The 26,782-nt window shown below is 44.7% G+C and overlaps 1 protein-coding gene across 4 annotated transcripts in view; it reads left to right on the top strand.

Moving 5' to 3' along the window:
• Positions 1-26,782, top strand: part of LOC146785794 (von Willebrand factor A domain-containing protein 5A-like) — a 310,735-nt gene that overhangs the window by 106,871 nt on the left and 177,082 nt on the right. For all 4 annotated transcript variants that reach the window (XM_085635059.1, XM_085635061.1, XM_085635058.1 and 1 more), the window contains 4 exons: positions 141-255; positions 4,736-4,905; positions 12,008-12,096; positions 17,601-17,745. In XM_085635059.1, the coding sequence (XP_085491185.1) occupies positions 141-255; positions 4,736-4,905; positions 12,008-12,096; positions 17,601-17,745 (519 nt within the window). The remainder of the gene's footprint in view (positions 1-140; positions 256-4,735; positions 4,906-12,007; positions 12,097-17,600; positions 17,746-26,782) is intronic.

The following is a 26,782-nucleotide window of genomic DNA, read 5'->3' as shown; positions in this document are numbered from 1 at the left end:
CTAACTGATTTACCATCAAAAAGACAACCAAGAGGGGTGTATATTTTTTTAAGTACTGTATCCTTATTTCTTACATCTCTGTAATACTTTCCAGATCCCCATCAAACATTTTGTCTTCCTGTTCCTTTTTCTTTCTCTAGGTATCTCTTGCAGATGACCACAAGTTTGACAAAGATGTGGAGCTCTTGATTTATTACAATGAGGTGAACAAACCCAGTGTCATTGTGGAGGCAGGCCTACCAAGTGCAGACCCAGGTTGGTCAATCAAAGCCTTTTCCGTTGACATCCCAGCTATAAGTTTGCATCTCTCATACCTGCTTCCTCACTTGATCTGCCTCTTACAATTACTCCCCTTAATGTGTTTTCATAATATCAAATTGTACGATCAATTGTATTTACCTTATGGATGCATTAATAAGTTTGCATGTGCATGTTTAACTTATTAAAAAAGAATCGAGCTGTATGCAGTGCAATTGAAATGTTGAGATGAGATGAAGCTACATGTAGCCATACTGTGGACTATCCACGTAAACAGTTTCTAAGTTCCTGCTTTAAAAGATGTTGTCTAGATTCCCTACTTGGCCAAGAGCAAATATCCCCATATAGACGTTTTAGTTCAACATTTGGAACTAGTCTTCTGCAGCTAAGAACACTACTTGGCACAAACGTTTCTCAAAATATTCCCTTTGTTCAGCAGCTGGCAACATTTCTTCAACTGGGGTTCATAGGGTTTAACAATCAAAATGTACCTTGATTTTATATGCAAAACATTGTATGCATGTTCTGAAATTTGCCTCTTTTAAATCCCTTTTCAATGTAAAATATACCTTGTAGGTCTCCCAATAAGGTACTAAGATAGCAAATAAACATTTAACAGAGCACCTCAAGCCTTTTTGTAAGTCTACCACAGGCTTCATGTATCAAGTGTTAAAACCACATTCACCGGTATGTAGATTATTAGGTGTAAATTCATTCTGAGGAGGCCAAGTCCAAGGTGTGCCACTGCTATGGGCCTTTTAGCGATGACGCTAAAGGGAGTTTCTCCACAATGTCCCCTTCTCTGTTTCTAAACAAGCATTTTCAATGCAATAGGTCTCGCCCTTGTGAGAGTTTGAGCTGTTGGCGTTGTAAATGACAATGCCTTTTATTTATGTTTTTAAAACCAAAACATAAATAAAAGGTATTGTTATTCAGAATGTCAACAGCTGAGTCACGTAAATGTGAGACCAATTGCATTGCAAATGCTTGTTATTGTTCCAGCATTTTCTGACCCTCGAACCTTATTTTTGAGGTGCTGCAGCCCCCCTGCTTCCTTTGCCCATACCTAGTTTACGTAGCCTAAGCCTGCTCTGGAGGTGCCCCCTTCTTCACATTAACACGCAGCAGGCACCTCACTTTGGTGTCACGTTAGAGTGTTACAAGGGTCCTCTGCTCTCTCTTCCTTGAGGCTACTTCACGCTGTCTCCCTCTCCGATACAGACTGACTTTGCTTTTCTGCCTCAGTGCCGTGACGGTCACTGTCTCAAAACCGTTTAGCTCGGCCGCATGCCCTACTCTGTGTTCTTCAGCACTCACAAGCACTCACACTGCTCTCGTCTTGTTGGTGCAGCACTCGCATTCCATTCCATGAGCCTCACTTTCCTGGCCCTTGGCTGTCTCGTCCGCTCCTCTCTGTGACTGGGACCCCGCGGGGAGCTTCTGCTGATGCGTTAATCACATGCCGCAAAGATGCTGCTTGAAATGTTCCAACCATTGGAAAGTAAAGAGTGGTAGATTGAAGAGTCAATAGCGTGGGCCTAATATGTGCAATATAGAGAGGCGGTCAATACATCAAATTGCAAAATTCAAATCAAAGTAATGAGGAATAACTGATCAGCTTGAACCTCCACCCTATTTTCTTCTTCCCGCCACCTCTCCTGCCCCTCCCTCCAAACCATGGCCTGCGCACCCGTGCCTGTACTGCGAACTTCTCTTTTGCAAGCTCAGCTTTTTATTTTATAGAGCTTAACGTGCCACTTTCTCCACAGCTGCATCACTAGCGATTTGCTACTGAAACAACCTAAGTAAACGTCATTGTTCAAGGCCAAAACACTTTTCACATTTTGGGCCAAGCCCAGTTCCAGGCTAAAAATCTGAGTGCACTTATGAGGCACAATCGCCGAGGATGGATTGGCCATTTATATCAGTAGGCATTTCCTGGCAGGCGGGGTGTGAGTGGGGTGGAGTCTGGGTCACTGGAGGCCAGTTTTTGAAGGTCAACGACTGGTGCCTCTGTCCACAGATCCCTCGGGTATATGGCAGGCGGCAAAAAGAGAGCGCGGAAAAGACACCGGAAGAGAGAAAAAGAGACAGGAATAGAGAGAGAAAGACCGGAATAGAGAGAGAAAGACAGGAACAGAGAGAGAGAGAAAGACAGGAATAGAGAGCGAAAAATGCAGGAACGGAGAGAGAAAGATAGGAACAGAGAGAGAAAGGCAGGACTGGAACAGAGAGAGAAAGACTGGAACAGAGAGAGAAAGACTGGAACAGAAAGAGAAAGACTGGAACAGAGAGAGAAAGACAGGAACAGAGAGAAAAAGACAGGAACAGAGAGAGAAAGACAGGAACAGAGAGAGAAAGGCTGGAACAGAGAGAGAAAGACAGGAACGGAGAGAGAAAGACAAATGGAAGTTTGTGCTTGCATTGGGAACATCGCATTCAAATTCATAGGATATCCTATCCCAGTCTATGCCTGGCGCCCCCTGCTGAGAGCACTTCACCGTCCAGAGTGGAACATTGCACACTATCCATAATATCACCCTGGTTCTATATGGGAATATTTATACAGTTAAAGATCAAACCTTGTCAGGGCCAAACCAATCTCCCATCCTTCTGAGGTTGGTAAATTGGAGAAAGGTATTACCTTTATTTACTAGAGCCTAGACATGTAGAAGTGCACTGAGAAATTCTACATAAAAACAAATTGTTATTTCCAATAATACAGAAAAGGCTGTACTGTCACACTATAATGCTATATTCCATGGAAGAAAGCCTGCCTTTACTTGATCTTTTATATGCCTGGAACGCTGCACCTGGAGAAGACTAATGGCATGTCACAGCAAAGACGTAAACACTGTGAAATAGGCAGGTTACAAGCAACGTCTTTACAGACTCTGTCTATCTATACCCTTCCTCCCTGAAGCACACAAAAGCAGCAGTGTGTGATGTGGAACACACCGCCTCGATATTGTTGTGAGTGTGCTGAAAATGTTGATTTGCGCATTTTCTCCCAGCCTCTGGAAATGTTCTGTCATCCCAGTACATCCTTACGAAGAGAATACTGAGCTCGTGTTTTCCAGTCTGTCGCAGCCTGGGTGCCTCACATTCCACCCCTCCTCCCCCGCGTGGCCACCTCCCCATGCTAACATGTCATGCCCCGGAATCTATAGGCAATGGCTCCCCCATGCATGGCACGGAGCACTTCCTGAGGGGAGGGGTGGTGGGGGTACTCAGTGGCTCTCAGGTGGGGGGTACGAAGGGGCTGGTGAGAAATCACAGATGTTCTGAGACTACAAATTACTACAAATTGGGATTGGCTATTAAACGCGGAAGCCACCGTAATTACACAGCTGTTTCACAAAGTGTTTATGGGGTTTAAAACTGCCAGGCAACCTCCCCCGGGCCCCCACCCTCACATTCATTACTGTCTAAATGAAAGGACGTGTATGCAGTGATTATGAGGTTGCGTATGAATTCCCCAAGCCATAAAGCAGAATTTGCTAATTGTCAGCTGGACTGCGCCGTGCTTGTATAAAATAGAGTGCAGCAGGCTTCAGCAGGCCAATTTTTCCACCTCAAATTCAGGCTTTTTCAGATACCATCAGATTCCAGTTTGTTTTGACACCATGACTTTAGTAGCTGAAAGAGGGGAGTAGGGGGCGGGGAGAGGTTGGAAGCTGGGGGGGGAGGGGAAGAAAAAACGGAAATCAGCTCTAGTATACACACATAATGCAGCTCCCAAGCACCGGGACAGTCTTACTGACTGTACGAAATGGATTGGGAACCAAACGCATCCAAACTCCGAGAAAAACAAGCATCGATCTCTTGTCTTTATGGGGCCATGTGTTTCTAATTAGAAACACATGGCCCCATAAAGATAAGAAAGTGCTTTGCGACAGCAGCAAAGCAGGCGACCCAGTCCGGATCAGAGGTGAAAGGGCGTCAACAGAAACCCTCATTTCCAATGGCAGGCCATGACGCAAGGCAATGGAAATGAGGGGCAGGGCTTCAAGTCCCTTTCTGAAAACCCCTCATCCACAAAATCTCTTGCCGAGCGAGCAACGCTTTTGCGCTGCAACGCTAGGCGAGAACTAAAAAGCAGTGCTGTAGCCACTGCAAAAGGGGTCCTTTTCAGTAGCGTAATCAGTGGAGCAATAAAATCTTCATTTTATTATTTTAAAGAAAAAGATGGTTTGCCTAGACATTATAATACTGCTTCAAAGAAAGATTATGGCTAAACATTATCCTCCTACAAGGAAAATCTGAACTGCTCTTGTGCAACCTCTGATGCTAGAATTAAATTGATCCAGCATTTATAGTGTATGTCTTGTCTTTTGCTATGTTGGCTAGTAAACTGTTACTTTGAACATATTTGAACATATTTCTCTTTTATTTTTGCTTCTTCCTTTCTCATTTATGGCAGTCTGTAATCCCCAGCTTCTTACAATTTAAAATGACTTTTTTTGGATTCTGAAAGGTTCCCTGATGGCATATGTAAATCTGATGTTAAATTTTTACCCGAAAATCCCGGAGAGCCAGGAGCAGTCCACCTGTGGGGAGTTCATCTTCCTCATGGATCGTTCTGGAAGTATGACTTGCTCTATGAGCAGTGAACCTGAATCGCCGCGGCGCATAGACAGCGCAAAGGTGAGGCTATATAGATCTAGTCATTTTATGCCTTGATTTTCATTAAAAAATACAGTATGCCAATGCCTCATGGACCCTCTTCCACAGACAAGTCCTTACCGAACAGGTGTTCATGCGTTCCAGAACGGAATTCATGTGGGTGTCCAAGGGAATGGCACCAAAAGGCTGGTTTCTCTTATTCAGTTGAGGCTGAGCCACAGTAAGTGTTGCTCTCCTCAACTGAGTGAATGTGGAGCCTTGAGTTCATAGGCAGGAGTCATCTTTGTTTTTTCTGCCAGAAAGTACAAACTCAATGATATGGAGGAGTCTTGGAGGATTGGCCCTACTTTTCAAAAGGCTGTGCCTGTGCTGAAGCGCAAGAGGCTATGGAAAAAGTCTGGTAATGCATGGGAAAAAATCCAAAGCTGTCAGGCATTTTCCTCCTCTTCCTCCTTCCATGACCCAACACCTTCACATAGTAAGAACTGGTTCAATGAAGAGGGGCACAAAGGCAATAACTAGATTACGTGGACCCTTATGAGTGGTCCAGATTGATTAATCCCCGTTATTTCCCCACCCCCCAAAATTACCTTTACCAGGCATCTCAGTAATTTCTTGAGTGGAGATTGAACGGGTATTGCATGTTTTTGTGAAATAATATGCGGGAAGCCTGGTCTAGGCTATCAGCAGCCAAAATCTGCAAGTGAAACTTGGAATTCTGACTGTCATGGTCGCTCTCTTCACCGGGCCCATCATAATTAATTGCCCACTCATAATAAGGGCCTGACTGGTGATCTGCATTATATATTGCCTCTTCCTCAATATATTTGCATAGAACAAATATGGGGCCCTTTCTTCAAATGATGACTATACCTCTAATGTGAGTGGGTGGGGGGGGCTTCAAATCTTGTACATTTGCTTCTGTTGATTGTTTTATTTATTTAGCATTTTAGTTTCACTGCTTATTTACTTCCGTATTTAATGACTGACTCCTGCCGTATAGAACTGTTTACAAAATAACCTCAAGGTCTATTCCAGAGTTCACCACTTGACCAAACCATTTGACACTGGGCACATTTATTCTTTCCCTGTTAATAAATAGTCTTATCTGCCAAAATGACCAGCACATACACAAGAACTAAGCGACAAGTGTGAATTGTAATGCAGATACTTGTAGGGGTCAAGAAGTGCAGAGGTGATCAGTTTGTAGCAGAGTATTAATGTTACTCGCACATACTGACTCAAAAGTAGGGCAGTGTTTCTCAGCGAGTCAGTCACATGGCCGCCTTTAAAGCTGGGATTTCCCACTAACAGTTGGTGACCACACAAGGAAACCGTTAGAGCTTCGAACACGCGATGCAAAGATGTGTTGCATGATTAAAGATGCTCTTTTCAAGTACAATCCAGCTTCTCATGCAGATAAATAGATAATAGCTCAATGTCACAGTTGCTATGTGTTTATTAAAGAAAAAAAGGAAACTTCACATTTTGAAATGTATTTTACCATTAAGGGACTTTTGTTATTGTGCACCATGCAATTCTTTGTACCTTCTACATCACTGTCGCAACTGATGTGGAGTAGATTTTTAGGGTCATTTCAACTCTAGAGATGTGTTCAGTGTCTTCTTCCAATCAGAGGGTAAAAAGACTGACTGAATTACTCCAATTCTTCCTTCCCTGCTACCTTAGTTACTCAGTAAGTGAGATCTGACATCCCTTGTGCAACACAGTATGCCAAAGTTATTTCTTGATTTCTGACTGCCCTGCTTCGTCCCTTGTCCATAAATGGGTCTGCGCCTATAGACCAAAGTACCGGTGCCAAGCTAAACGCCCAAGGAAGGAAGTACCCCTGTGAGGGACGGCAGGACTTGAGAAGTGGAATGATGAAGGAAGGATTGAAGTAATGAGATTACCAGCAAGTAATGCAGGCAAAGCTCAACTCATTACCCATCCCATCCCATACTCATAGGACACACCAAGCGAGTGTATGCCTTCATTGCAGCTCATGAAAAAGACACACCAGATGCGGTGCAGCACCCACCATTGCTTGGTGTGCCATCCATAAATAAAACACATAAGAACACAGCAGATCATGTTGTGGCGCCACCTGCCATGACATTAATACTGTACACCAGTGCAGATTCCGGTGCCTCTCCGGCATCTAATGAGAGAGAAGGTAGCCCTTCGGCCAATGTTTAAAAAGGAATCCCCATAAACTCTGCCCAGGAGGCTGTGTGATCCCTAATGGAATTCAGTGAAACATGACCTGGGATGGACTAATCCTCTTGGTCATTTGAGAGGGAAATCACTGCTTTCACCCAGCAACTAGAGGTAGCTTTGATGACTCTCAAGGAGGTCATGCCAAACCCAAGTTAACAAAAAGGCTATCACACCTCCTAAAGTCAGCCTGTCAAGCAAATACTGATGAGCCTTCAAATCAGACGAATAAAAGAGGGACGAATCTCCTCCTAAGCTAGGTGGAAAGATGACATGACCTCCGGTACAAATCGGGGTCCAGTTGAAAGACACTCTGAACCTGAAATATCTGCAAGTAGAGATGAACTCATTGAAGGGGTTCTGTCAGCCCCCGAGTAGACCTAATTACCACCAGAAACAACACCTTTAGTGACAAAAGATTTGGCTAAACCATCTTTGAAGGTACAGAAAGGGCTTTAGGACCGGTAGTAAATCCCAAGTAGGGCCCAACTCCCTAACATTTGGTTGCAGCAAAGCAAAACCCCAAATAACTGAACCACATGTGCCTCTGGGGTCTCAAAAATTCCAGATTCTGGATCTTTGTAAACTGAATTGAAACAGAGGCCCAAATCTCAACCCTCTTGCAGTAACTAAACAACCAATTCTGGAATACATTGAAGCAGGGTCAGGTACCAATGACTAAAGGAGCACAAGTGGTGGTGAGAGCTACACCACATGGATGTCCTGTGAAAGACCTGAATAGAAAGAGATACTGGAAGGGAGTTACCCAGACATTGAAGCGACACTCCCTCAGCCTCAACGCTTACAGCTTCACACTTTAAAAGGAGGCAGACTCCCGGGTAACATCTTCCCAACCTATTGAAAGCTATTTTTCCTTGTCTCCAAAAACAGACTAGATACACCTTCTCATAGAAGAAACCATCAACACTTCAGACCCCTGGCGCTACTTCGTCACAAATCTCTCCTCAATTAGCAGAATAACCGATATGAGAATTGTAAATCAAGTCCAACCTCGCCTAAACTCTTACTACCTCGTATGGCATTACTATACAGGTTTCAGAACCCGCCATGCAAGTGGTCTTGGACACCCATCACTCAGTAATCTTTAGAACACCCCTGTCAACTAGTTCTTTGCTGAATTTGATAGAGTGGACCACTCGACCCGTCTTACCATCTTCGCAAGCCCACAAGGGGACCCAAGAAATAATCATGATCTGCCCTATGCCTTAAAGGTTGCTTCTAAATTGTCTACATGAAAAACATCCTACTACCTCCCCAGGCTGTTACTAGCGGGGTTATCCTTGGCCCAGTGACCTTCTATTTATAGATGATTAGCCAGCTCTCCAGCACTGTTCCAAAACAAGAACAGCAAAATGTATTAATATTCCCAGAGACCTGATGGATGTGAGCCAATCATGGGTCAAATGCAGCTTTCCAGGGAGGATGGCCATCAGATGCAGTTGGGGTGTGAGTTTCCAGCTATACAATGGCAGATCCTTAGAAATGGCAGAATACAAGAGTTGTTGCTTGACCTCCATGACATAACGTCAGATGGAGTATCCTTGAAGATAATGGTCACTGCTTTCTCATTTATGCAGCAGTTATGTGCCATTCTTATGCCTGGAAGTTTATTCAGTAAAGGCTAGATAGGCATGCCTCTTTGGCTTTGTTTCAGAAATTATGGGCCCCTCCTGGTTCATTGATGACCTCCCAAGACCTTCAAGGTCAAGGTGGTCCTCAGGCACAGTGACAACTCTCCCTATGGCTATTCCATCTACTCTTACATCAGGATTCTCAGTGCTTCATTTTCAATATCGGAGGCATCTGCGGAGCCTTTAAACCAAAGTGGCATAAAAGGGCATTTTTCAGAGGCACATGGCTATATATTGGTTTACTGTCGAAAGATTCCTTACTTCTCAAGAAAGGAGGTATACTTTCAAGACTGTTTCATTCTCGTATTTTATCAGTGTAGTAGAGACAATAATTTTTCACTGTGAAGATTATCAAGAAGTTTTTAATAGGCTAACACGTCCTCCAATTTTTAAGTGGCACCAACACATTCAACTTGGTCTCTAAAGCTGTACTTCTATGTAGCTTAGTGATGTAGCGAACAAAAGAAGAACCAGAAGTTTAGTTAACCTGCCATGCTAACAATGGGGTTTATAATTCACATCCATTTTTAGCATTCTTTGTTGCTATTACCTCTGAAAGGGTGAGACTTCGGTTCATGGGTTTCTAGCTACATAAGTGGATCAGCATCCAAAACAGACTGCAGGCCTATGTTCTTGTTTTATTTGAACAGATGTGGCATCGCTAGGACTTTAACAAAGCTGGATTTACTAGCTTACTTGCATATGGCCTTCTATTCCAAACTTATATTATTATAGCATGCCTTATGTGCTATATATTGCACAAGCTTCTTTGTCAGTTTTTGGCCATTTTTGTTTCTTCAGGATTTTCGGAACATTTTTTATTTTGAATTGTCTTGCTGGTATCTGATTTTATTATGGTAAACTCTGGAAAAAGTACACACCATGCAAAAATGGCTAAGTAAACATAATCTTTCTGCTAAGCAAGAAACACTTTGTTTTGGTGTAATTGCTATCGGATCATAGGAGAAGGTTCACAGGTTTAGATACAGACAAATACATGGTTATATGGGCCACAAAAAAAGTTGACACTACTTCTCATTTAAATGTTTCTGGCTTTATTACAGAGATACAAAGTTTCATCAGCTTTGCTGTTTTTTCCTGCTTTGCATTTTTTTTACCTTGCCAAACAGTGCATTTTGAATGGATCTTCAAAAAGCATAGGCTTTTCTTGCATTGTTAAAAAAAGCCACTCCTAAAGCTCGTGAGCAGATTACGTCTGTGCAGTCCTTCTCTTATTTTTTCCATGTTTTATTGAGCATATTATAGAATACACAAGAAAGATAAGCATCAAATAACATTCAGTAATAAAACAAAATCCAAGATTAAAGAAAAATGGTTAGATACAATGGGGAGATAGAAAAATAAATTGAGGACATTTCTTCAGATTACATATTGAGGATGGTCTAAACTAAGGGAATGACTTAGATTTTGATGAATTGGTTACTCCATCACAAACTTGACGGATATTCCTCCGCCTTATTACTAGTGCATTGTATCCTATGGGACTTGTAATAAATTAGGCCCCGAAGAGAGTCAGTAGCTCAGTAACTCTGCCTTGTTACAGACATTCAAAAGTCAGGTTGTTCCTGAAATAGATCTAATTGTTAGTTTAAATTTCTTCCTTAACCTCGTCCCATTCCCTGATTCCATCCATCATGCCCGAATGTACGTTCTTATGACACATTCTTTTCCCCCGCAAGGAATCACAACGCGGTCATTACAATGACCGCGTTGTGGGGCGCTGGATGTTGGAATAGTAAAATTTACTATTCCAACTCCAGTCTGTGCGGACAATAGGGAAGGTGTTGGATTTTAAATCTAACACCTCCCCCCCCCCGCAAGTCGTTGTTCCGACTTGCGGAGTAATGGTATGCGCAATCACAACGCGGTTGTTGTAACGACCGCGTTGTGATTCCCTGCGGGGAAAAAGATTTGTGGTAAACGTTGTTTACCATCGTGCCCATTTCAATAGTATAGCAATTCACAGTTTGTGCTAGTAGTTGACGAATGGTGGAAGTGGATTCAGCCACCCTTGTCTTTATATTAGTTTAACACTGACAAATTATTAATACTGTTTGCTGAGCGACCCAGGGATGTAGCCTAGTCAAGAAAGAATGATCACCCGAGAAATATTGAAGTCTCTATGATTAATACTTTTAACCATCCCATGATACTTCCCAGAGCTTAGCCAGCAGTAGGCAAGATGTCTAATATAAGAGTCACTTTGGCCTTATCCTCATAATATCTAGGGCAAGTCATTGGAAAGTTGGCCAATTTAGGCCCCATGATTGACATGGTATTAAGATCTATTCTAGGTTTAACCGGTTGAAATGGCACTAGATTTTGTAGAACTAACATCAGTTAGTGTTTCCACCTCTTACAATTCCTAATGCTATGGTTGTTGAATCTACAAAAACACCATATTTAGATTATGACATGAATGCTATTACAAGAGTAGGCATGCAACAGATGCTTATACTCGTAAAAATAAACTGCATTTTGGTTTTGATCAGCTTTTTCTAGTTTCTGTCCTACCAAAGATGTCCTGATATAAATCGACTTATATTCTGCTTACTACAATGTTGGATCTTCAATACATAAACTAAAAGGGGCTGAAAGTCTATACATTGGGGTGTCATCTGTGGGCTAAGAACAGCTGCTGTACTATTTAATGACTGATTTCACCATACTACATGCATGTAATTTTAGGTGTAGTTTGGTAAATAAATCAATGGTCATCCTTTAAAACAATTTTCATGGCTTAATATTGTGTTATTGTACGTAACTGTTAATTTTGCTGTCCCATTATAAGGTAAACATATTTTACATTTTTTATATTTAGAAATAGCTAGAAACACTCTGGGCTAGCAAGTTGGATTGGGTCAAGCACCACCATTTATTCTTTACAAATTTTAGACATTAAGAACCATACCTAGGGTGTGCTTAGTGTATTTTCACAGCTACTGTTAACTGGAATTTGTCTTATTATCGCTGCCTAATTAGTTTTTGGACTTTCATTGTGGGTCACCTTATGTTTTAAATCACTATACTGTTGCCCCATTTCCAGTTGTTGGCGTTTTTTCGCTTAACTTTGTGGAGACCAGGTTAGTGACCGGTTATCCGTGTGGAGCTAGCCACGCTAGTTTAGAACAACTGGCATAGCTGAGCTGTTCAGGAGAAAGAGATTTCAAATCAATGACCTCTTTGCTTTTGTACTGTTAATACTGTTCTATCTCATCCTTTTGTCATTTCAGGAAACGATGGTACTCCTACTCAAGAGTTTGCCCCTTGGCTGTTATTTCAACGTTTTCGGCTTTGGAAGTCACTTCGAGTCATTCTTCCCGTGAGTCTCAGGTTTAAGTTGATATTTAGGATTATTTCCTATTAGATCAAGAATATTATTTGTTGAGCATGAGACAATACATTTTTGTCCATATTTTGACTCTCATAGATGTATGTGTCTGTATGGGCTGTTCACTCTGTATACCACTTAAGAGAAGAAACTACTGTGCTGTGCTTTAAACCGGAATGCCTTTTTGCACTGATCTGATCTTAAGGTATCTTTGTCTCTAAAGCTCTTTAGTGGAGACCTTCAGAGTCACTAATCTTGCTCCACAAACATATCGACCCTGTTCTGAATACGGGTTCTTCAGTAGCTTGATCAATTAAGTTACTTGGTGTATATGCAGTAAATGTTTCACGGGTCCCGTGATATATGGATTTCATCATTATAATGATGGAACTTAAACTACTTTGCAGAGCTTTTCCATAATCGGGGCCAAAAGGATTATAGTGCAAAGGAGGACCAAATTATTCTGTTGGATAATTCAAACTATGATGCAAGCAAAGTGCAAATTATGCGGCTCAATTTCTGGCATTACTATTTTTATGTGGCAAGTGAGTTAAACCCATAATTATGTTTTAAACCTCCACAGAATTGCATAATTCCACTGTTCCTGATCACTACCAGTTGTTTTATGAACAATCATTTCATGCAAGGGGAACAAAACCTAAACATTCTATTTTTTTTTTTTCAAATGCATTTTTATTTAGTTTTCCAAACAGCTCATCAGTCATACAGAACAACATCCAACAGGATATAGGTAGCACAGTTCTAGCACTGGTATAAAAATAACAAGAATCCTCAAAAACAAACCCCACCTCCCCTCACCACCCTCTCCCCAGGCAGGCATTGGCCAATACATAAGCAGAAGAAACCAATAGCATTAAGTTCCATGTATCAGTCCACCACACACCCACCACCATTCGAGCACTTTCTGGCTCCAGTCTTCATCATCGTCTTGTAGATGTATTGAATAGTAACGCAAGAAACAACCCCAGAACTTGCATAATCTTTAGGGACAGCCCCTACAGGTGTATGTTACCTTTTCGGCCACCATATACATATCCATGCCCAGTTTCCACTCTTGTAATGTAGGGCATTCCGGCACTATCTAGTAGCGAGCTATATCCCTTTTCGCCACCACAAGGTCAAGCCACAGAATAGAATCTTAGCTCGGGGTAAGTCAATATCATTGGGGATCCTCAAGAGTTTACATTTTGGTTCCAGCAGAATGGATTCTTGCAAAATCCCCCGGAGCTCTTCAGTAATCGCTGCCCAGCCCTAAAGCATGTGAATAAAGAAGCCATCATCACCCTGGCACCTTAAACAATGTGGATTATGTGCTCTCACCGTAGCATGTAGGTTCTTCCTGTCATAATAAACTCTGTGCAGTATTTTAAATTGAACCAAGCGGAGCCTTGTTTTAATCGATACCTCTCTCTGGTACATCAATGCCGCCTCCCAGTCAATATCCTCCAGATCACCCACCTCTGCTGCCCACTCCTCCGGCAACTGAGTTAGGGTATCAGGCATGTTGTTGTTCAAGCTATAGTAAGTGAGGGAGATTGCACCCCTTACCAGCTCTCCTGTAAGCAGTCACCCCTCTAACTGGATGTACTTCTGTAAACGCTCTCCAGGGTGTCCCCTCCACCCACCATGCATGCCGTGTCCCTGCTTATTGCAGGAATTGGTTAGCGTGTAAGTCATACATGTGCTGAAGAGAGGCAAAGGGCATAATATATCACCACCCTCTAGCAAGTCCCCAACCTTAGCTATCCCGATGAGATCCGATGCCTTGAAGTTTTACAAGTTCCTTATTTCTGGGAGCCTCTTTCCCTCCCACAGGGATGTTTTCTTTGTGGGTCTACGATGCCGTCCTAAGGTTTTTGTGGCTTTTCCTTATGCTGCTAGGGCCATTTGGATGGCTGGGAGAAGAAGCTGTATCCCCCAACACCTCCATAGAGGTAGTATAAAGGAGCTCGACCCCCACTTTGCCCATTACAGCCAAAAACTTAAGTGATCCAATGGAGCAAAAAGCCAGTCGTTAACATAATTAAGTGGGCTGCCCAATAACAGCCTTCCAGGTTGGGTGGTACTAGTCCCCCATTAAACTGGCCAAACTGTAGGCTTTTCAGGGATATTCTAGGGTGTTTCCCATCCCACAGCAAGAGGCACATGTCTCTCCAAGTCTGGCAAAGAAACCTAAGCATTCTTGTTCCAATCAATGTCCATTGTTCGCTTTACCCTCAAGATGAAAGCTTTAACATTCTTTTGCAAGCTGTGTTTTTTAATAGTACAACATTTATTTTCTTCTGAAAGTTTACATTCTTGACTACATAATTAAGTACTGTTGCCTTATGTTTATTGCCAATACCCAAACAGTATAGTCCATGGTTTCAGTAACTATTTTAAGTTATTATTTCGCTATTTGAAAAAAATCATTTTTAAGTTAACTACTAGACGTGGACGGAACTTGCAGAGTTTCACTTCGTGGAATACCGTCAAGCTGCATAAAAACTCTGTGAGATTCTGCGGAGTTTCACAAGTGGAATCAGTACATTGCTCTTATCTTTAGCACCAAGAGTTTGTTCCATGCTGCAAAATCAGTGCAAACTGCGCCACACAGCGTGACGGAGGCTGCTGCTTCTTTGCTGCTGCTCATGTAGATTTTCTATTTGAGCAGCAGCTTTCTCACCGCAAACGGTCGCAAACTGCTTCGACAGCCAGTGTTGAGAAAATCTTGCCGGGTGCCACCGCTCTAGTACCCAAAAATCTCACTAAAGAACACTCATTCTAACTTGCACTTGCCAACTTATCATTGACGAGCTGAACGCGAAAAAGAAAATCTCTGCTACGCGGTGTTTGGTGGAGTTTTGCCGGAACTCCATGTTACAAGTGTGCCGCAGAGTGGGCAAACCTCCACGAACACCGCCAGTGGAGTGGATTTCACCGCCCACCCCTACGAATAACCCTAAAATAAACAGGCAGTCTAAAAATTAAATACGGGTAACTTTTATATTATGATTCTACACGTTTATCTCGCAGTTCTTGTAACATTTATAAAGCACCCAGGAAATTATTGATATAAGAGATGATAGATGTGCTTCCACATCCTTACTTTCCTTGGCCTGACATTATGTTTTACTTCCAGTGGCTTTGATACCTGTAAACCCATTGGAGCTGCTTCACTTTGTTTTGATTTCTCAACCAGTCGCACACAAGGCTGTGATCAACTATTGTCTCACTCAGAGTTCAATCTCCGCACATAGGCTACTGTCCCCTCAGGGGGCTGTGGAAGACAAAAAATTGATTAGGTCTGAATTGTATGCAAGGACACGCACCTTTTAAACATTGTTCACTCGACTAGAACTGGCACCCTACACTTCCGTACCTGAGAAGGTAGTTTGTGGCTGCATTACATGCAATAAATTCGGGAACCATGTGCTCTGAGAATAGTATTCTTCGCAGGTACACATCACACATAACACAAGATAGTGTTCTATGCATTAGGGGCAAGTCTATTACTCATTTCCTGTCATTGGAGCAGCTTCTGTGGCCTGCAAATCATAGACCCTATGATGGTTTTGTCAATCTGATTTAACAGCATCATGAGATCTTCCCAAGAGTTCTGCTGTAGATGCAGGTTATTCTGCCTAAGCAGAGCATCCCCTAATCTGGCCAGCATTAACTTTACTGCAGTTGAGATACAAGTCATGTGACAGGGACATAAAACCTTTTGTTACTTTCCAATCCTTCCACCGTAGAAGATGAGGAAAGAAAGAATGTTGGTTATTCAGCTTAACGTAGGGTACGTACCTCACATCAGTGTTTCTGGTCTTAGCTAAATGCTGCCTAAAAGTACTTTTTACTTGTTCTTGGCATTGTAAGAAGCTTGGCAGTACTAGCTCAGAAAACTACAGGCTATGGTCAGGACACCTTGTTGGTGCTATAGATATGTATAGGTATCCCCTCGAATATCACTAATAGGTCTAGGAGTAAAGGGAATTACTGCACATTTGAACCAAAAGAAACTTTTAAACATGTTTTTTTATATTTTTTGTAAACTTAGTCAATTGAAAAAAAGAAAAATATAAATAAGCTAAGAAATACAATAAAAAGATCAGCTCTATCATGAATAGGAGAGTGGAATACTGATTGCATACAATGGACAGCCCCAGAGAGCTCAAATGAGCCCCTATAAAGAAATAGAGGTTGTGTGGGAGTTTTCATTACTTTTTACTTTTGATGTACCCTGTTGGTGCTTCCTCCATGGCTAAGACTCTGCCCTGGGCCAGAGAGGAAGTTTGAAGCAACGGGGCTTCCTGGTGTGGAAAAGAGCTAATCTAATAGACCAGAAGCCCAAATGGTGGAAGAGTGCTGCCAAATGTACTTGTGCAAGGAGATAGCAGACTCAGCAGCTACTGACGATCTGTAGCCCAACTAATTGAGACTTAGACTCACGTGCATTTCCGTGAGCTGTATTACAAGAGGATTGAGAATTTGCCAGTCTTCTAAGCACTGCACATTCTGCTAAGCCAGTATTTTTTCCTGAATGTGCTCCAGTCTTCCCCTGGCCTGTAACCCATAGTGAACAGCTGGGACAGTGTCCTAGTAGACCACAGAGAGTTTGGCTTTCAAGAACCCCCACTGATTTCTTGGGGTACCCAGAACTACTTTACCTGGGCCAAGTGGAGTACTAGAGTCGCTCTCCTTTTATCTCAGCATCTTTGCATGCCTTTTATTATTTGTATGGTTGCCATGAGTTAGCAATCATCCTTTTGTATAGCTATTAAGCTATTGAAGTTACAAAGTACAGTGTTTCTGTAACTATAACTAAGGTGGAACTGCTCTCACTGAGCATCCTCTGAGAGACCCTGTTCTTGTGACTACCCCTACCCCCAGCACTGAAGAAATTGACTGGAACAGGCCGGTTCCAAGATAAATCTCTGATTATCATTCATGAGGTACCATTCCGTTGCCAGGTACTCTTAGGTGTGTGACCTTACTTGACACAGTCATGATAGTACAACTTGAACACAGTAGAACTCAAGCATATTGACTTTTTAACTTTGTTTCTTTAAAATGCAAAGTAAAAATGTTTGAGTTGTACTTTCAAGTTTCCTTGTATTTCAAGTCATTTTTGCGCTATATGGTTTCTCAGGGTAAAGTGCCATGGTTGACTGTGGTAAGATTGTTGCTAAGGAGAAAAAAAAATGAGGATGGCCATGGGTGACTGCCTCTAATTTATTCTTTATACCAGTATAGTTTGCCTCCATTATATGGGTATTACTTTGACACTCTGGAAGCATGCCTGAATGTTCTTCTAAATTTTATCTGTGTGTTATCCACCACTACAGCAGTCAGAGATGAGTTAACAATAGTGCTTTCCTTTGTCATACCTCCCCGAGCCAGACTGTTTTGCAATACATGTGAACTGTTTTAAATCTTGTGTAGTTCTTTGCAACTGTTGTTACAGTGAGCCTTGTTTTTCCCATGTCTCACAGGGATAGTGTGGAATACACCCAGGAATCCATGAAGTCTGCTCTGAAGCAAATAGAAGAGATGCAGGCAAATATGGGAGGCACTGAGATTTTAGAGCCTTTGAAGAATATTTACAGCAAAGCTGAAAAACCGGGACACCCAAGACAGGTAAATGGATAAGATGGTTTGAAGTAGGAACATTTGGGATGGAAGAGAGAGGCAAGTGAGGAAGCATGAGGAAGATATGAAGTGTTAAATTGGGGATTGCAAGAGGTAAGAAAAGAGTGGGGAGCCAAATGGAAGGTGCAGAATTGGATAGAAAAAAGGGGTATAGCAGGAGGGTCAGTTGTATGTGGTTATCAAAACTGAGCACGTCCAATGCAATACAATACAAGAAATGTATAAAGTGCACAGCTACCTCCGAAGAGGCGTCCTGGCACTAGTGGCACATAGGAAAGCGAGAGGTTAAAATAAACAAGTAAGGTGCCCTATAAATAAGAATCAATCAACCAGGTTTTAAGATTTTTTTTCTGAAAATAGGTTCCGAAGGGCAACAGTTCAAGTGAAGAGGAAGAGCATTCCACAGTTTGGCAGCAAGGAAGACCAAGGATCTACTGCCTCTTCTAGCCTTCTGAATGCAAGGGTGGCAGAAAAAGCTTGAGATTATTTGATCCCTGGGATCTGCCCTGACAATGTTGCTTGAACCCCTTATGGAGGTAGACCGCACCCTTATACATATAGGCCCTGAAAACAAAAAACAAGAGCCTAACATTGGATTTTTTTAGTGACTGGGAGCCAGTGGAGTAGATGAAGAAGTTTAGACGCAGAGGCACTCGAAGGAATCTTTAGGATTAAGAGCGTGGCAGAGTTCTGCACACTTTGAAGATGCTTTTTTAGATAGGCAGGGACGCCTAAGTACAAACTGTTCAATGTAGCAAAACATGAGACGGATATTGCCATGATTTGGAGTTCGAATGAAAGGTTGGAGTCAAATTTCACTCCAAGGTGTCTAACAGTAGAGGCTGGGCGAGCACCCAGTTCTAATGACCACCAGTTGCTAGAATCTGGGTATATCTAAAAAAAAAAAAATCCTCTTCTTTAGAACTGAGTTAAGCTTGAAGCAGCTTTCATTCATCCATTCGACTACTGCCTTCGGACACAATTTCAAAGAACTCAACTTCTCAGGGGAGTCCTCCTGGAAGGCAAAGAGGAGTGCAGTGTCATCCCTATGCCTCTACAAGTTTTGCCTGTGGGTCAAGATAAATATTTAAAAAGGTAGGGCTAAGCGCAGACCCCTGAGGTACACCACACACAAGTGGTTTAAAGGCAGAGGTGAAAGGGGAGAAAGAAGACTGCCTGTGAGCAATCCTCAATAGACTTTAGCCATCGCAGGTCCTGATCTCTGATGCCGATTCCTTTGAGTCTGTCAAGTAAGATGGAGTGGGAGATGGTGTTGAATGCTTAAGATAGATCAAGTAGCATTACCATGACAGGTAAATTTATGTCAAGGTTTTCCTTTATGAATTCAGAGACTTCGAGTAGGGCAGACTCAGTACTGTAACCCACTAGGAAGCCCGACTGTGTGTCAAACAGCAGAAGGTTGGACTCCCGGAAGTGAAATAGTGGCCTGTCACAAAGGAAGTCCGAGATCACAGACATAAACATAAATTGTAGCTTCTCAGGGATTTTGAGAGAAACAGTTCAGTTTAGGCTTACAATTTCCTCCTGTTAGTTTCTGATCCAGTTATGTAAAAATATTATTTGTGTTGTAAGTGAACATGCAATATTAACATTAATTAAAACATGATAACATTTAAAACCGAAATAATGCGGGGTTAGATAAAGTGGCCATCTGGTGTTTCTACCTCTGCCTCAGCGGCCCCCAGGGTGCCCCTTCGCCTTACTGCAATCTCTCTGTGGTGAACCATCAGCCTGCCCTGTAGACACTCACTGTGCCATGGCCCCCATGCAGCCCCCCTGTTTAATACCCGACTGTGTCCAGCAGCCCCTCTGTGACCCTGACCGTGGCCTCCTGGCCACCCCTTTATGAGCCACCCAGTCACCTGTAGCCCCTTCATGTGCCTCAGCCCTCCTTCCGCCAGTTTACTGGGCTCCTCTGACCCTTTACTATGCTGTGAGCCATGGAGGAGTGAGTCAGGACTGCATCTGACATTGCCATTCCCAACTAGGCAGTGGACATAGGGGTAGGGATTAGTGACTGTGGCCTGCAATATTGGATGTCCCTTAAAGCAAAGGAAGTTTGGCCAAATCTCTTCATGCCAGTTGTTAGCATTTTGTCTGAGTGGATTACTTGTATTATTGGGGTAAAGGAGGATTTTGGGGTGACCAGTAAAATGGAGTGCACATTGTCAGTTCTGTCTAACATTACTGCCTGTACAATACGGCAAATATATATAGGTAAAGAAATGGATGGAGCTTCTCTCCAACGTTATGTTAGGTTATGAGTTGTATAGAGCAAAACCAAAGGGTTGATGGACGGAGTGTTGAACAATGCAAACACTCACCCCCAGTCACCTGATCTGGGTTTAGTCCATCATCATTCTTTAGCTCACTCAGCCACCCCAGTTCAGACATGGCCATATGCAAATCAGTCTGGCCCTGTGCCTCATGGGAACAGTCCAGCCCGAACTGCCAAGCCATGTCTTCCCTGGACCGGAAACAAGCATCCTGGGACCGGTTTTTGGCTAATCAGCCATCAGCCAGGCTAGCTTGAATCCAGTGGCAAAGTGAGCAAGGGACCCACGTCTGGGCATACGCTGCCAACTTAGGGCGAACAAAGCAAAACCAAAAGGGATGATGGACGGAGTGTTGAACAATGCAAGCACTCACCCCCAGTTGTATAGAGCACATAGCTGCCCCAGCAATGGGAAGTCCCAGCGCTAGAATGCAACTGTCATAGGCAGACCAGAAAACACACGAAAGATCAATTATGCAAGAAAAAGATGGGTTTTGATGGCTTTACGGAAGAGTGAATGATTTTGGATTTTTATGATATTTGCAGGGAGGGAGTTAGCATAGTCCAGCCTGGAGAGTATTGTGGCCTGGAAGATCACCTGACAGGTGGTAGGATCGAAGCAGCCCAATAGTGGTTTAAGCCCTCGTAGGAGCCCAAAGCATACCCCGGCTACTGCCTTAGTTTGGGCCTGAAAAGTGAGAGCGGAGTCTACCCAGACTCCCAGATTTTTTTTTAACTGTCGGTTTTGGGGCAGGTGAGAGACCCAGAGAGTATGGCCATCAATGATCACTCCATAGATGAATGTCTCTGCCCACCAACAAGATCTCGGATTTGTTGGCTTTAAGTTGGAGGCAATTGGCAGTCATCCAGTCTGCAACGGCTGTTAGATCTTCCTTAAACTTAAGTGCATCCTGCCCAGAGTCATCAGATTATACTACCACCAGCTGTGCCATCCGCATATGATACCACAGCTAATCCTCTGTCCTAGCTACTGCTGCTAAAGGTTGGATGTAGATGTTAAAAAGGTTTGGACTCGGAGCCAAGCCCTGAGGTACCCCTTGGTGGACAGCATGTACCTGGGAGCAGAAGGGGGGGGGATGGACTCTTGGAAAGTACGCTCTGCTGCAAAAGAGGTGAACCGGCCCAGGGCTGAGCCGCCGACAACGATATCCTCCAAGCTCTGCAGAAGGATCTGATGGGACAGAGTGTTGAACGCAGTGCTCAGATCCAATAAGATTAAAGCTGAGGTTCGACCAACATCTATTGTGCCCCTTAGATGTTCTGTTACAGCCAGAAGGGCAGTCTCAGAGCTGTGACATGGGCGGAAGCCGTTCTGGGAGGGGTCGACCAGATTGTTGTCTTCTATGAACTTCAAGAGGGTGGCATTGATGTAAGCTTCGGTGATCTTAGATACCAACAGGAGAAGGGAGATAGGGTGGAAGCTCTCTGGTTTGGAGGCATCCAGCGTGGGCTTCTTTAGCAGAGGGATTACCTTGGCATGTTTCCAAGCGATGGGGACTACGACAGAAGGCAAAGATAGATTGATGAGTTTGCAGAAGGGGGAAAGAAGTTGAGCTAGAAATTTCTGGAATTGGACCGGTTTAAGAGGGTCTGCAGGGGATCCTAATTTAAGTTAATTGCAGATTGTGCGCATCATTTCTTGAGAGAGCGCCGGGAAGACAGAGACTTCAAGAGTATCGCGGGACCGCATGGAGGGGCCAGCCCTAATCTCGGTGTTGGGGAAGGTCTTATAAATGTCCTCGGTCTTCTTGATAAAGAAGGAAGCGAGGATCTCACATTGCTGATTAGAAGAAAGAGGGGTGGCTTTAGGTTTCCCTGAGGATTTAAGGTCTATAAGCAGGGAAAAGACCCGTTTAGCAGGATTACTGCTGCTTCTGATCTCATCGGCATAGTAGGCAGCTCTTTCTTCTGAATGGCTCTGATAGTTCTTGATGGCTACACAGTGCAGCAATGATTTGGCATTTGGATGCAACATGATCTACTTGAGCACCATGGTTACACGAGCATTAAGGCACAGACATAGTGAGAAGAAGTGAAGTCATCATAGTGCACCTTTTCAAGCCAATCTTTATTGAATTTTCTGCCCTGTCGTCAACGGATTAGGCTGAATTCTGTTTTCTCTGGGTTAAGCATGAGAGAATTGGAAGAAGTCCAATTTTGTAGGTTTGAATGGCATTTTTTTCAATAATATGTCCTGGATTGAGAAAAGTTTTAAGAAGATTTGTCACTTATGTATTGGTGGATAATCGCGCCTGCCTCCTCCATCTGGTTTCTAAGTGGCTACATATACAGATTGAACAACATAGATGCTTCCACCGAGCTATTGTGAATCATCACATGCAGTGGTGGCAGGACCTGAGTTGCTTACAATTTGTTAAGAGGCACGAGAACCTGTAGTCCTTGTGACCTCTGCCAAGTCCAGCGTATACCTTATCACCTTCCTCTCAAAGCCTCAATCCAAGTTGGAATGCAGTCGAGCCGGCCATCTGTAATGCAAGAAGAAAATATTGCAGAAAACCTTGGGTACTATGGATATTTCTGGTCTTTCTTTGGTTTTTATCTCGGTCTGTTGTTGTTACTGTCTTCTTGCCTGCATGTTTATTGTTATCATAAATGCAACTTCTAAGGTTCTTCACAGGGTGGTTAGTGTTTCCTAATTTATGTGTTTATAATAAAGAGACCTCTGTACCGCACATGAACTCAAAGGAATTTTTTTAATGTCTTGCTGATGATCAACAGCAGGATATGAACTGGAAATACAGGGGACAGTGATTGGATAGAAGCATCCTTACTGTGGGCTGCTAATATTTGGTTTTGGATGGGATTTGATGCCTAGTAACCCACTTACATTCCAGAGATTACCTATCCTTCCTGGACACCCATCATGTTTTCTTGTGTACGCACAAGGTAGGGTGTCTTGCCTAAAGATGGAACAGGTAGTAGCATGGTCTCCACTGTGCCTGAGGACATGGATTTAGGAACTCTTCAAGGTTACTTCCATACGTGTTATCCAGTGTTCAAATGCAGAGTGTTACTTGGTACAATTGATACCAACCTAACTTAGGTAGTACATGTCTAGGGTAACCAGTCCTGGTTTAGTACCCTATCGCATTTCCCTCCCCACATGTTCAAGAATGATTAGTCTACTGCAGACCATGACATCCGTTACGGAGGCTTACTTGCACATAATATCTGAAAGAGACATCTAGCCGCAGATTCCTTAACTTAGAATACCCCCAGGCGTTCGACTGGATCCGGAAAAAACTTTGCAGCAGCAAATCTGCGTGCCGGGGGTTGGCACCACACGACCCCGCCCTGACGTCGTCCACGTACGTGACGTCAGCGAGGTCATAAAAGTCCCTCCCGGCGCGCTGACATCAGTTTTCCTTCTTTTCCGTGTGCAATGCGGATCCGGAGTGAGCGGTTCCTCTGGCCTGTTTCAGGCCTTGTCGACGCTTCGCATCGGGGAACAGTGTGCGATGCCTTCCGGGTTTAAAACTTGTAATTCCTGTTCGTGACAGATGTCCGCGACGGACCCGCATCTTATTTGTATGTGGTGTCTGGGCGAGCACCATGACTCCACTGACTGCGAGGCGTGCTAACACCTGAAGCCCAAGTCTCGGCGCTAGCACTGTATGAAGCTTCTCTGGGCGCAGCTGTCCACCAGGTCGGAGTCATCTCGCCCCCCGGATTCTTTAACGGCAGGTCCCTCTACTGTCCGGTCCCGCCGTCGTTCGGCCTCTGGGGTCCGGGGCCGCCGTTCGCCACTTGGTATGTCGAGGCTCTTGTTGCCAAGGTCTTCGACCTCCCCTTCTTCTTCTGTTGTCAGGAGCTCATGTTCCCGGAACATTCCGGACGTGCACTCCCAGCAGTCACCCTACCCGCCCTTTCCAGGTGTGGGGGCAACTCAGGCCCAAATGGAGGCATATGCCACAGCTTTGCAGGCCTCCCTTGGACTCTCTCCCATCCCTGGGGCGTGGCTGGTGGGTTCCCCCCCGGCGCCAATTGAGCCTCTACCTCCCGGGGACGTCGGAGATGTGGTACTGTTAGGGCGCGGCTCGGTTGGGTCCCCCTCTTCGGTCCACGTGGAGTCGTTAGGGTGCATCCCGCTGGGGTCCCCCTAGGCTCCCGGTCAGGCTGTCGCTTGACCGGAAGTCGGGGCGGGCGCCGTACTGGCGCTGGAGGAGAGCCTCCTCGTCTCCGCCTCCGTTGCTTTCTCCGGAGTCAGAGCCTGTTGACATGCCCCGGGCTCCCGGGCAGGCGGTCGCCTGTCCAGAGCCGGGGTTGGCGTCGGAGGCTCACCTCCTCGGCTCCGCCCCCGCTCCTTTCCCCGGAGTCAGAGCCTAGCATGGATAAGGTGGAGTTGGCGCAGGGCCGGCACCGACAGCTTGCCTCGCCGGCTCCGGCGTCTGCTCCTTCCTCGGAAGGAGAGCTTATCATAGTCTTGGCGCCGGACGCAGCCGAGTTGGCGTATAATGACGCGGGGTTGGCACCGACGCGCGTCACTTCGGTGCCGTGTCGGCGCAGAATTATGGACTCTTCTCCAGACGCCTCGGGAGGGAGTTTGGCGCCGTCTTCTCGCCCACCGTCACTGGACGTACGGTTGCCTTTGCGCCCCTTGGAATTTGTTGAACTTCCCCGGAGCTCCCAGATCCGGCAGGCCCTTCGCCTCCCCAGGAGCAATTTCAGGATCCTCATTCTTCCATGGGACTCTCTTCTGTGGAACATTGGTCGCACCCTCACTGTCTGGGGAGGGTCAGTTTACAACCCTCCCCCAATGATGAGTTGTTGTCTCCTCCACGGAGGGCTACCGAGGCCGGTACAGCTTTTTTGAGGGTGGTCTCTTTGGCCACACACATTTTAAGTATGCAACCCCCTTCTGCCCCCTTGTCTGTCGACCCCTTGCATGAGGTTCTTCATCGGGGGTCCGAGAATGTGGAGCCGCTTCTACCCTTTGAGGCTTCCCTTTATGAAGCCCTTTTAGGTACCTGGGTTCGCCCTGCTTCAGGTGACCCGGTGGCTCATTCAGTTTTGCACCGCCACCGTCCGGCTCCGCATGATCCGGTTTGTCTTTTTGTACACTCTGATGTGTAAGGGTTTGTGTTGCAGACTGCTTTCCGGCCCTACGATCCCTAAATACTATGTGTGTTTTGGCACGGGCTACCTCTGCCCTGTGGGACTCTGCAGAGTCTTTGCTTTCAGCCACCTCTGAAGGTGCTCGGGTTGATCTCCTTCGCCTCCTCCGGGATGGTCGTGACCTTGCCGAATTCACAATCCGGTCAGCCTTAAATACTGAGGATTCTTTGGGACGTGCTATGGCGAGCTCTGTTGCCTTAAGGCGTCGCGCTTGGTTGCGCGATAGTGTCTTTCCCGAAAATATCCGGGAGCGACTGGTTGACTTACCCTTTGATGGGGTTTTGCTGTTTGATGCACACGCAGAGTCGGCGGTTCCCCGGCTCCTTGCCGGCTTTCGTCCTCCCACTTAGGTCTTCTTATGCCTATCTTCCGTGGTGGTACCTTTTCATTTCGCATCCTTTAGATGCGCTCTGGGTTTCACATGGGCGGTGAGCCTTGCGTCTTCTTTTTCTGTGGTCAAGGGTGATTATCCTTTCATTGGCATTCCTTGGATGCGTTTTGCTTTGAGAGCCTGTTGGCCTGCTACGGCCGTATTCCACAGATTGCTGTGTCTGGTCCTCTGACTGGGTTGTTCTGTCTCAACATATTTCTATGTATATACATTTATGTATGCGTGCCGCTTGCCTTGCTATTCCTTTTCCTACGTCGCCACCTCTTTTCGAGGCTGCGAGGTAAAGCCGATATCTCCATGGGCGTGGGAGCTTTTCTGAGTTGTTGCAAGCTGCCCATGGGTTCCTCCTTTCTTCCGCTTCCTGGGGAGATTTCCCGATTTCACAAATGCTCCCGTTTTTAGTGTTCCACACTGTACGTGGCTTTTCAGGAGTGTTTGGTCGCGGATTCTGAGGCTCTTTCCACGATTCGTTACCTTCGTGTTTTTGGCCACATCCTTCGGATAGGCTACTGTCTGCAAGTCTATATTGTGGGTTGTTTCTCACTTTGGCTTCATACTGCCCGGTCGGGCACTCTTATGCTTCTTGTGTAGGCCACCTTAAGGTCTCTGTGGCTGTTTTGCCTGCTACGTGTTTCTACCTGTTTCAACTGGTTTAAAATGTATGCTATTCGCCCCTATTTTCCCCTTTTTGGGATTGGGTGTGCACTTGGCGTGTTTCTTGTCCCGCTGGCTGTTCCAAACGCAATCCTCAGATTCTAGCTCTTGCTTTTGGGCTCTTAGCACAGGCTTCTTCAGCCTTCCTTCTATAGGCTAGTCTGTTAGACTGGTTGCATCTCTTCAGGTTCTTTTTGAGCTTGGGTCGGTGTCCTCATCGTGCACCGTTAAGCGGAGAGTAGTCCTGCTTTCTCTCCCTCTCCCTCTCCTTTACTCTGATATATGACTCATGCCGTTCTACCTGTCATTCTTTTATACCAGCATGGTGTAGCGCCATTGTGGCATTTTTAGAATATCTGACAGCCCGTTATTTCTGCTCTTTCGAGCTGCTTGGGTTGCTGTACGGCTGTTCCGCCACACCTTCTCCCCATTATCCGTCACTCTGTTGCCAGGTCGGATGCTTTGTGTTTTCAAGTGTTCTGTCGTAGACCCACCTCCCCCTTTGGGGTATGGCTGTGGTATCTATT

The sequence above is a fragment of the Triturus cristatus genome, chromosome 11, assembly GCF_964204655.1.
Source record: "Triturus cristatus chromosome 11, aTriCri1.1, whole genome shotgun sequence".
Classification (NCBI taxonomy): Eukaryota; Metazoa; Chordata; class Amphibia; order Caudata; family Salamandridae; genus Triturus; species Triturus cristatus.
Note: the sequence above shows the minus strand (reverse complement) of the source record. Positions and strands in the feature narration are given on the sequence as shown.